The sequence below is a fragment of the Pelobates fuscus genome, chromosome 3, assembly GCF_036172605.1.
Source record: "Pelobates fuscus isolate aPelFus1 chromosome 3, aPelFus1.pri, whole genome shotgun sequence".
NCBI lineage: Eukaryota > Metazoa > Chordata > Amphibia > Anura > Pelobatidae > Pelobates > Pelobates fuscus.
In genome coordinates this window covers 228713723-228725833 of record NC_086319.1, presented here as the reverse complement: position 1 = coordinate 228725833, position 12111 = coordinate 228713723, and the positions used below count along the sequence as shown (strand labels likewise).

The 12111-nt window shown below is 33.1% G+C and overlaps 1 protein-coding gene across 6 annotated transcripts in view; it reads left to right on the top strand.

Moving 5' to 3' along the window:
- Window positions 1-12111, top strand: part of CACNA2D1 (calcium voltage-gated channel auxiliary subunit alpha2delta 1) — a 699121-nt gene that overhangs the window by 381924 nt on the left and 305086 nt on the right. For all 6 annotated transcript variants that reach the window (XM_063448181.1, XM_063448183.1, XM_063448182.1 and 3 more), the window contains one exon: window positions 8864-8993. In XM_063448181.1, the coding sequence (XP_063304251.1) occupies window positions 8864-8993 (130 nt within the window). The remainder of the gene's footprint in view (window positions 1-8863; window positions 8994-12111) is intronic.

Genomic DNA, 12111 nt, shown 5'->3' with positions numbered 1-12111 from the left:
ATTGATGTTAAAATAATATGTTTATATCTGTAGGTATAAAAGGGAAGGAAATGTCTTCTTAATGAGTTTAAAGTCTAATAAAAGTGAAGATACTGTTATATTTGAAAAATGCTGTAAATGATATATGATAAAGTTCCTTGTACTCTTCTGATAAAATAAAAATAATAATATTGTGTTATATAATAATAATAATAATAATAATAATAATAATAATAATAATAACTGCATTATCAGGTTGCTTGGATAGTCAATTTTCATAAATAATATTCAGACAAACAACTTCAAGAATTTTTTTAGTTTATTTTTTTTCTACTTTTCTAAGCAAATACATTCTGTTTTAAGTAGGTTTTCCTTAGCTGTGCAGTAGAAACACCGATCTTTATATGCCATGTTAGATTAAAGGCATGTCTGAGACATCATCTTCTGTATTGCTTGGGATTGAAAGATGAACATTACTTGTAAGTAAGTCTCTGTCAAGTTTCTGACACATATGACACTGTAAATGAATACAATTCACACCTATGAAATGTGTCACCATGAAGCACTGCAATCCATTCTCGCCTTGCCACGGGCACAGGGGGAAATTGCAAGTCTTTTTAAATATATAAATCAAATGGCAAAAGGTTGGATTTTTCTTCTCATCCCAATAGAATCGATGAGAAAATTACACTTTTTTTGAAGAGAGATGTAATCTAAGCATATTTACTCCAAAGTAATCATCTTGCTGACTGATGCTAGCTAAACAGTAATTGAGTTGAGATTGCTAAAATCAATTAAATGAATAACAGCCCTTCCTGAATCAGTGTGGCCATAGTTGGGCACAGAAGACTGATTGTTTGACTGGTATATATTCAAAATGATATTAGAATTACTGAGCACAGCTGGTATTTGTCCCTGTTCTTGCTATCATTGTAAGGTGGCATGTTAATTCTCTTGAGCTTAAATTATTCCATATATGTTCTCTATTCACAGTCATTCCAGTAGCGGGTATATGGAAAGATCTGCCCACTGTAGTTGGCACAAATGAAATGTATCATGGATATGAATTTACCAAAAACTGTAATGTTTTATAATAAATAAAATCACAGTGCATATATTATACTACAAACTGTGCACAAAATATGTTATACTGATCTATGATACTCCAAAGGAAGTTTGTCTAATATAGTTTAGAATGTAACTCTCTTTCTCCTCCCATGTGTATGCAATATCCTATTTTATGCATATAGCTGACTTTTTAAAGACTACTTTATTTTAGGATATATCCAAGCCTTGGAGAATGTTATCTAAAGTAACGTTGTTAAGGGCTAAGATGGTGTATTAAAGAGGAACTGTCACTTCCCAGAATTTTTAAAACCACATCTACATAGAATGCTTAATGTTTTCTGCCTTTAACAAATATGTATATATGTGAATAAAAATAAAATTAAATGTAGAAATCTACAAATCGTTATCCTGCAACTGGGTGTCTCCATGTTAGCTCATTGTCAATCATTGTTCTAAGCTCTGTCCTTTGCATCTCAGAAACATACAGAGAAGAAGCTATGTGAAATCAAACGCTCTCTATAAGAAGGTGCTTTAAGCTTATAAACTTTTTGAACTGTATTTTGTAGAACATATGTCATTTTTATATGAACACATTTTTGTTTAAAGTTTTGGAAACTATGTGTTAAAGAGGAAGACATACGTGTGTTTGCCGCTTATAAACCCCTTCACTACCAAATGGTTTCCAAAAATAACCAACAGAATTCATGTATTTTGGAAACTGTTTTTTTCTTTCTTTTTTTTTAATACTCTTTTTATTGTAGAGGCATGGGAGATATACATTATTTGCATTGTCATAGATAATCATGTTTTTCAGTAAAAAACAAGTGAGACTGCCTCGTTTTTTAGTTAAATGATACACAGTCAAGCAAGAGTGTGGTAAAATAAGTATGTGGCAATACAAGATTTTCATCTGATGCTAGACAGTATATTGCATGTCTGAAAGGAATAGGATGATGAGATAAGAAGAACCAACCAAGCGGACATGAACTCTCACTTAGCATATGCACATAACTTTTTTAACTCTACCTTCAATAAACCTGAATAGTCAAGGGTGGACAGGGTCTAGTGTTTCTGAGGGCAGTAAGTTGCTATTAATCCCTGTTGTATGTTGAAGAACGAAAGAAGGGGTTTGGATCCAAGTAACCCAGTGTGCTGGGCGTAAAACTTTGCTGAGTGGCGATACAAGGAATGCTAAGTGTGGATGTCTTTGCAGGTGCTATCATAAGTGTAATGTATTTTCTTGTATTTGTTGCTTACATTTACTTGTTTCCTCACTACTCTTTTTCTTGGCAACTAGTATTGTCTACCTACAAGAAAAACTCATAATGCACCGAGATGTCTCAGAAAGCGATAATATACTTTGCCATTATAGTTTCACCTTGGCACTACCCATAAAAACACAGGAAGCTTGTCTTATAAACAAGCTCATTGAGTTTTAAACCCCTGAAATATTCCCTTGGACCTTATAGTACAATAGGTTAAGAACAACCAATTAGCCTACTGGGCTGGGTGTGCCCCAGCCTCACGAAAACATCTCACTTGGCTTCTATCCTTTGAGAAGGCACTCAGCTGGCTCTCTAATTGAACCATATCGATGGGTCTTAGAGTTCCACATGCCCTGTTCTTATACCCTGCTGGGAGAAGCTCTTTTGACCCATAAAGCCCTTTCACTGAGCCCTGGACTCTTAAAGGTCCACTAACCAGATTTAGTGAGAATGTCATGTACATGTTAAGCTTCAGGAGTTGGACATTTGCATCAGATCAGAGGCATTCAGTTTATTTATTTCAAATCTTTATGTTTCTAAAACTTTGGTAAAGAATTAAAAAATAGGGATAAATGGAATGTTTTTTTAAAGAAACTTTTATTTTGAGATTAAAAATAGAATCAGTTATTGTCTTGAGAAATTCTGAATTGCATTTTCCTCAATCAATTTCTAACATAAAAAATCAATACCATAGATGGATCTTTAGTCTCCATAGCTTAAAAAAAAAAAGAGGACTCAAAATCCTTTGTTATAAAAAAAAGCTGAAAACGAATCTTGCCTTCAGAAGCAAGAAAATAATACTTTGAGCATTGTGCACTTGTTAAACAAAATTAAATTTAAATCAACTATAATGCAACCTTTAGAATTTTATGAATACCTTGTATGGAAATAAAAAAAAATGTTGCAATAAAAAATGTTAAACAAAGGAATAAATGACGTTACTAATGTCACTGTATTTGTTATTGCTTTCTGTCAGTGCCAGAGTTATAATTTTAGAAACTTTTATTAACAAGTCATTAAAGTTAGTAGTCCCATGCTCCACCAAGTGGTCAAAAAAGCTACTGCTCATTAGAATGTTGTGAAAAAAAAAGCTACTTCACCGAATCTGTCTGTGTTTATCCTGTTAACACAAGCTAGTTTAAAATGGTGACGTAGGTTGCTTGCTCCAATGCAATCAATGGTAGCTTAACTCAGTATCTTGCTTTGTAAACAGAGTTGTTGAAGGCTTTTTTTCATCATTAGCACATTTACACTTTGGGTTGTTTGTTAATATGAGAAGTTAAATATATCTTCCTAATTTATAACATAAGTAACGCAGATATTTTGTTGTAACTGAACCTACAATAAAAATTAATGAAGGGCTTATATGTTATAAAAATATTAAATGTTAAACAATGTGCAACAAAACTCAAAGTGTAGAATACTGTCCTTATAGTATGTTTATAGGTACCAGCAAGCCAACTGACGCTTTCAGACAGTCACAGAAACACGAGTCCCTTGAGCACAAGTCATTGTCTTAGTATGTTATTTCTTAAAGATCACAGTATGTAAATATATATATATATATATATATATATATATATATACCTGGATTTCTAGCTAAGCAATGATAGTAATGACTCCAGGATAAGAGCTGACATGCAATTGCTCTCAGATTGCCTTGAATGTTGGGAAATGCTGACAGACATATACAGCATTAATAGGACTGTATGTGTCAGCAGTGCATGAACATGTGCACACTAAGAAAAGTACATAGGAAAAATAGGTTTACAAAACACTGGAGGGGATGATCATGGAAAGCTTTGATAAAGTGTCATGAAACCCAAATCCGTATTCAGTCCTTTATAAATCCTATACAAAAATAGTTATTTAGCATTTTGGCTTTCAATGTTTTCTATCTCTGTTTATATATATTTTTTTTAAAACATAGCCTCTTCTCCCACCCCATCGTTTGTTTGTGTCCAGCAGGGATACAGTTGTTGGTATTTAAAGGAATGCTTAGGTATATTCATCTTTCCAATTAATTGCAATATACAATTAATTGCAATATACAAGAACACACTCACATATTCACTAAACAGCAACTTCAAAGCTCACAGATGTATTTTTTTTTTTTAAACACTTAATCTAGGCAAAAATAATGGGGTTTAAGTTACAGTATATGACCATACAATGCATAAGCCTGCCACAATGTCAATGTACCCCATCTTTGACAGATCCTACTCTAAAAGCCTAATGTCTGCTATTATGAGATTAACTCACTTACTTGAGGAACAAAATTCCATCTGGGGCTCTCTGCATTACAATGCTAAATAGGGCCCTGAATATATATATATATATATATATATATATATGTGTGTGTGTGTGTGTGTGTGTGTGTGTACAGAGAAAGAGAGATCTTCTGTATATGTTTTTTAGGTAACAATATTTTGACCTTACATTTTTACATTTGAAATTCTCTATGAATTATCAATTTAGTGAATAATCCTGATGATGGCTAAATAGAGTTAGAAAATACAGCGCTGCAGAATTTGTTGGCGCTATATAAATAATAATAATATGAATTTTAAAGGCTTTCCCAGTTCTGTTTCTGGTTTTATAGGAAATATTGGACTCATGTTCTATTTGTTCTCCAATAAAGTTTTACTATATGGTTTTGACAGCTGATATTTTTTTTATAGTGATCAATTAAAAATGTGTATAGCAAATACACCATACATACTATAACATACAGGAGAAGTAGGGTGCTCAGAATGTAGTCACACTTTTATTTCTAACGTATGCTTGTTTTGGCTGTTTTTATATTTATTGCTAAAGCTAAAAGACTATGCTTTCCCTTGGCCTTTTCATCAACCTTAGGGTACACTTAAATGTTCAGCTCATGCATCCCTAACATATCTTACAGTTCTAGGCATTTTATCTGCGTTCATTAGAATGCTGAACAGTCAGCTTTGATTAGACATGTTCTTTCGTTTGAATAGTTACCTCTTGGAGTTCTGAGCCACATTAGTTTGACACTGCATGACCCTTATAGATATAAAAGGGTTATTTGTTAAATTGAATTAATTTTAAAAAATGGATAGAAACATAATTTCTGTTTACATTTTCCATGTATTTGCTCCTCTGTACACCAGTGGTAATTGCTTAGACCATGTTGTGTCTTTAAAAAAAAAAAAAAAAAATCTCCCTAGGAGCAGCTGGTTTAATCTTCCTAGCCCTGCTAAAGAGGCCCTTACATTTAGAGCATCATCACAGATAATTGATTTTCTATTTCTTGGGTGTAGAGGTGGTCACTAGAGACTCTCACAGCACCAGTGATGTGCTGCACAAACTCATTTTGCTATTAGTGTCCAATTCTGATGCGGATCCCATTTGTTAGTATTAACCTGCAGCAACCGTGCAGCCATAATAAATTGACTAAAATTAACAATGTGTATGCATGCTCGTTTTTAAAGCAAATGAAATGACTTTGAAAGCATTCGTTGCACTCATTTAGTATAGACTGCTGAGTAATTCTTTTATCTTATTTTAAATGTTTAGCATTTATTTTAAATGATAAAATGAGAGAAGAGTTTCTATTTTATTTCTAATTTCAAATGTGCGACTGTCTAACATTGTGTTCACTCTTTTGTTTTGTATTCAGCGTGAATAGTGCTGCTGCTTAATAATGTACATACTTACTAAAGTCAGGGAGCAGAAGACTATGTTCTTTTTTTTTAACATTTATTTGGAATAGAGGAGGTGGTGAAAGACACAACAGACAGGGAGACGGATAGATAGACACAATAAAGAAGAAATTGGGGAGGTGTAGAAGTGTAATCCTGGAATTTCCGTATGCACCCTATATGTACACACATGCATCCATACCATCCTGTGACCACACAACCTACTCATATACACCTCTGCACACACACATGCCACATGTATGTATGCCATACAAGTACTCACAACCTCTGAAAGGCTCCCATAAAAAATCAATATGTGACTAATAGGAATTGCATTCAATGTCTATAAATGTGACTATAATTTTGTATCAAAACAAAAAGTAGAATAACTGACTTGTGAGACTGGTCAGACATCTAAGTCCTCACTGAAGTTAAAATTATGTTCAACACAATTTTCAGCAAAATTAATGTAAAATTCCAACTTCCAAGGTGTTATCTATGCAAGGTTGTATAGCCATCATACAGCTAGACAGATATTTACAGATAAATACTTTATTATCCATGGCCTATCTCCTGTCACAGCATAAGCCAAGAAATTGTTAAAAAAATAAAGACCCTGATAATTGAAAAGTATACGAAAGGTGACTTAACAAAACATGTTTCTATTTATGTCTCTCTTTGCCGTATGATAGATGTCACTATATAGACATAATGTGAAATATAGTTATACCTTTTTTATGGAAATGATTGATCCCTTTTATTTCAGTGATTTAAATGCTTCCTTAACTGCCATTGCCTAGTAAATACGATTAAGTATGAGACTTTGTCGACATTGAATACATAAAAAAAAATAATCATTGGTCCGGCCCCCTGTAGGAGTATGCTGTGCCATTATTGATTGAATTTTAGTTTCTGCCTCTGGAGAAAAATTGGTTGCAGTTTAATTTTAATTGTTTTCACTGTAGTGGAAGGCTACTTTTATGGACATTTACAGGCATACCTAAGAACAGATAATGCTAATGTGTAAGAGATACAGTAATCACTCAGTTGACTCTATACAGAATCTATTTGTTATACAACCAATGCATATTACATTTTTCCAATTTCTTTTGTTTTGTTTTTTAATTTAACACTATGCAAAAATGTTTGAAGAGATAGGAAGCTTTATGCTTGAAAAAAGAGAGACACACATGCAATATATAAATAACAAAGAATACTAGCAGGACTTGTGAAAACAGTAGTAAGAGCATTCATCTATTAGTACACAGTACATTAGTAGAGAATACATCAATAATTTGGACCTTAGCTGGTTATTTTTCAAATGTTTTTTAAAGACCTTGCCCCTCGGATACCAAACAAAGGAAATAAATATTGACCCCGTCTCAAAGATCTATTTCTAGGCACATAGGCAATATCTCTAGTCATCTCAAGAGAGGAGCCCTCTAGCAATGATGGCTGATGTTGTTTTTAACCTCCAGACACCTACCCACTCATCAATAATTAAATGTACTTGAAATTTTATCTATAAGAAATCAATACACACTAACCGTAAAAAAAAAAAAAACGTAAAAGTTTATGTGTTTCGGAGTATAACCAGATTATATTATGTGAATAGATCTCTATATATGGAATCTATATGAAACTAAAGGGTCCTGGTGGAAAAGGTCAAATAATTTTAAATGTAATCGAAAATGAGAATTTGTTGTACAACAAATAGTGTGTGGAAGTGTATTGATTCTGAAAAATAATAGTTAAGTGTATCAGATTGCATTTCAAATAATGATATTAATTGTAATTTTAATACTAATTTTTTAAATATAAGCTATATTTTATGTACAAATAGGCTAACCATAAATTCAGCTTTTTGTTATGTAATCTAAATATAAACCGTCTATGTGCTTATGAGCTTAACAACATTTTGAATGGAAACACCAATCTTGACCCCCCCACACCCACCCCATCACATTGCAGTGTTTTGATGTATTTTACTAGAAATTCTAAAGATGGTAAGGTATATTTCAGTAGAAAGAAAATGGGTTGTATTATTTAATTCATGAGGGACTAGGCATCACTTTGGTGCTTTAAGTTGCAAGGTCACACCATAATGGCCTAGGGACTTTAGGAACCTCAGGTCAATGCTGGATTAAGAGCCTGATGGGCCTGGTGATGATGATTATGATGGATCAAACACAGTCATACATCCCAAGTGTCTTGTAACTGGTGGAGCTGCTGCTTGAGGGACATTTCCAGGATGCATTTTCAAGTCTACACATATCCTAAGTTCACTCTCTCTTCTCCATCTCATAACCTAGCCTAATTGTGCAAGCTCCACAGCTCTTTTCTGAATTTACTGAATGCAGCAGAAAATTGGACATACTATAAACATGGGTCTAGAGCTGGAGCTTCTTTAGCCCCATGTCAATCTGGGCCCTGTCTTTGATTATTTCCCTCTACACACAATCGGTTCATTCTATGGGGAAATGTCAGAGGGTGTCAGTGTAGTGAGTGTTATATATCGGGTAGTTTGAGTTAATTTTTTAAAGCTAAATCCTCTTAACTCTATGTTAAAATTTTTTAGGGCTTACAGGGAAAAATATGCCATTTAAGGCCCAATTGAAAATCATTTCAATATGGATCGTTGGCTTCTTTTGCCTCAACAGCAAAGAATCTTAACTACAACTGATGATTTTGAATACTTATCAGTAATATGTTGCTTAAGTAATCTTATTAAACCTACTGACCTTGTCACAATAGTAGTATAGCACAGTTAAGTCTATGAAGTTTTCCGACATGCAAGCAGTCAGCTAATCTTACAATGCACTATTCTGTGTTACAATACAATATAAAATTTCTTCTAATATTTTCTTTCTTGTGTTTTTTACAAAGTCGGAGAAGAATGAAAGTGATACTGGAAGTCAAAAAATCAAGCCAGTGTTTCAGGATGATCCTGTCTTTCGGAGAGAAACCTCTTACCAGCATTCTGCTGTTCACATTCCTACAGACATTTATGAGGGCTGTAAGTTAATTTATTTTATTATTATTAGTGTCATTGAGTTGTTCTGTACTGTGGTACATATTTTTTTTAAGTCATCTTCAAATATAGTTTATTAAACGTATGTGTCATAGTCTATACTCATCCTCAATTTATTTATTTATTTATTATTGCTATTTATAAAGCACCAACAGATTCTGCAGCGCTGTACAATAAGTGGAGAAACGTACAATATACACAGACAAATACAAGAGGGAAGAGAGCCCTGCCCGTAAGCTGATATCTAGCCATTGGAGCTCTTTTATAAAAAGTGCTTGGCTAGATGGCCCGTGAGCTTACAATCTAAAGGTTGTTATACTCTGGGGACCTTCTAAGGGGGATTATAAATATCTCCCTAAAGCCAACCACATTGGCTTTGGAGTGGGCCCCTTACCAGATGGAAACTATGGATTGCTCATTTTTGTAACACAATGATAGAAAGGTGTGATATCCCACTGTTACCACATAGAGTGGCTGGGCTCTTAAAAGACCATTAAATGGGGATATGAGATGAAGGATCACATATCACTAATATGAATGGAGTCAAACTGACCATAAAACCAGGTTCTGAAACTCAGAGTAAATAGGAATAGCTAAAATTACAGTAATAATATCAAACAATAAAAAATTATAAAATATAAAGATAGATGTCTTATGAGAAAAAATACGTAATTATGCCCAATTCGTACCAGTAGTACATAAAATTAATAGATAAAAGTCTTAATGTCCAAATGTCTTAACAGTCCAGTGCAAAAATGTAACTTACAATTCCAGGTATTTCTAAACAGTTCAAATAATGTAGCAAAAAAAGCGTTAACCTATTGCAGGATATAAGTAACTTGCAATCACAGCTCAGACACCTATTGCTATGATGATATATGTACTAAATAGTATTTTTTTTTTTATTGTGACCCTTACATTTTTTTTTAACAGATTTTAAATGTTTTAGACGTTTCTTTTGTAAGTTTAAAAACCTTTTAATTATATATTTAAATCTTCAGTTCAGTAAATTTTACTTTTGATGTTATGTAACTGAATACTCTATGTAATTGCTTAGCAGTTCAAAAAAGTGTTATGCTAATTAAAGGTTCTGATAAATGTAATTAGCCATTTTGGAATTATCAAAATACCAAATGCAATGTATGGAGATAAGCAAATGCTAGTATACATAATTTTATCACTAAACATGTAATTGTTTACCATCATGTATTATCAGAAAGAAAAATATGATTGCAGGTAAATTATGATTGCTAAAAAATTATCATTGCAGGATTAAGACTGCTTTTAGTGGCTGTCAATTAGACAGCCACTAGAAGCATTTCCTCTAGTTGGTTGCCTAACTGACGCTGGATGTCCTCACACTTTGCATGGAGACAGCCAGCGTCAGTAAAATCTCAGTCGAAAATACTGAAGCAATGCTTTCCTAATGGGAGGGCCTAATGCGCTTGCGGCATGCACACTAGTCCCCTGTTGGATGACATCAAAGTAGGCGGCGTGCCAACTCACCGCCTAGGGAAATCGCTACTAGTAGAGCTCAGGGTTTGCGACAGAGAGGGAAGAGGGCTCTAGAGTATAAGTAACACACTTTGTATTCCTTACACTACAGAATTCCTTTAAAAAAAAGGTTTGTTTGAAAGATTTAGACCTGCATAGTTATAGACACAGTGGGTTTGCAATATTTTTTTTAATGAAATGTAAGTGTAAAATAAACTGACACTGGGTAAAGGTACACTTGAAGCACCCTAACTACTTCCTGGGATCACCATGTGGCGCCGCTCCCAACCTCTATTACAGCTCAGTGAGAGCCAGAAGATCTCTTCACTAAGCTAAGCCTGGCATTGCAATCCTTAATTCATAGTCTGAGAGTGGTTAGCTGATGCTCTCATTCAATGCATTAGCTTTGGATTGCTGCAGAGCTTATCTCAGGATTACTAATATATAGATATACCGATGCGTACATATATTAAAAAAGCAAAGATTATGGAATTCATGGGTCTTCTAACAAAAAGTGTAACTGTACTTTATACCTCTGTTTTAGATATGCTATAACAGAGGCATAACATACAGTTACACTTTTTGTTAGAAGACCCATGAATTCCACAATCTTTGCTTTTTTAATATTACATATACACATGTATATGTATATATGTAATATCCATACATTAGTGCTCGGACATTAGGATATTCATTCATCAGGCATGGTAATTGCTTGGTCATATGCTTTAAATATTTTTTTTATGAAATGTGATTGGAGTATCATTCAAAGTTAATCATTGTTGGGGCAGCTTGTTTCCAACTTGAAAATCCAAATTGCTTCTTTTATGTTTTTATAATTTTGAGGGGAGTGAAAAAAATAAATTATAAAACAGCAAACGAATCTCTTCTAGTATATGTCATGCAACATATCTTTGTATATTTAATTACTGTATATACTGATAAAGCTCTTTCATTCACAAAAGTAAAAATGTTCTAGATATATGAATATTTTTAGCAGATACATACAGAAACATGTATATGAACATTATGTTCCAAAACATAGTACTTTAAATAATTTTTTTTCTTCTAACCATCAGTGTATGAAACCTTTTTAATTTGACCTAAAAAAAAGAAACCATATGATCATTATTATTAAATAAATTCAGTAGATATTTAATTCTTGGCATTTTAATTCTACAAATGTTTTTACATCTAATATTTTAATGAGATGTATCTTGTCAATTACATTGAAATTATCTTTCCATTCATGCATGTATTATACAAAATAATTCTGTATATACAAATAATTATCATTAATTAGTTGGAAGCATATTAATTATCTGCTGTCCTAGTTATGAATCTGTAATTTATAAATATTTGCTTTAATCTACTGATTCTAATTTCCGGTTGAAAAATCTGATTTTGAGTTCTATTTTTTTCTTCATATAATTGTTAATGGCACAGCTTAATCAGATCTAGAACAATTATTGAATATATTATGAAGAAGTTCTTACAATGCAAAGGGTCCTAAAACAAAACATTTAGTTAAGCTATAAATATTGAGCAGGCCCTGAATGGCCATTGGGCAAACTAGGCAAAGGCACGGTGGGCCGTGTTGGCCATGTGC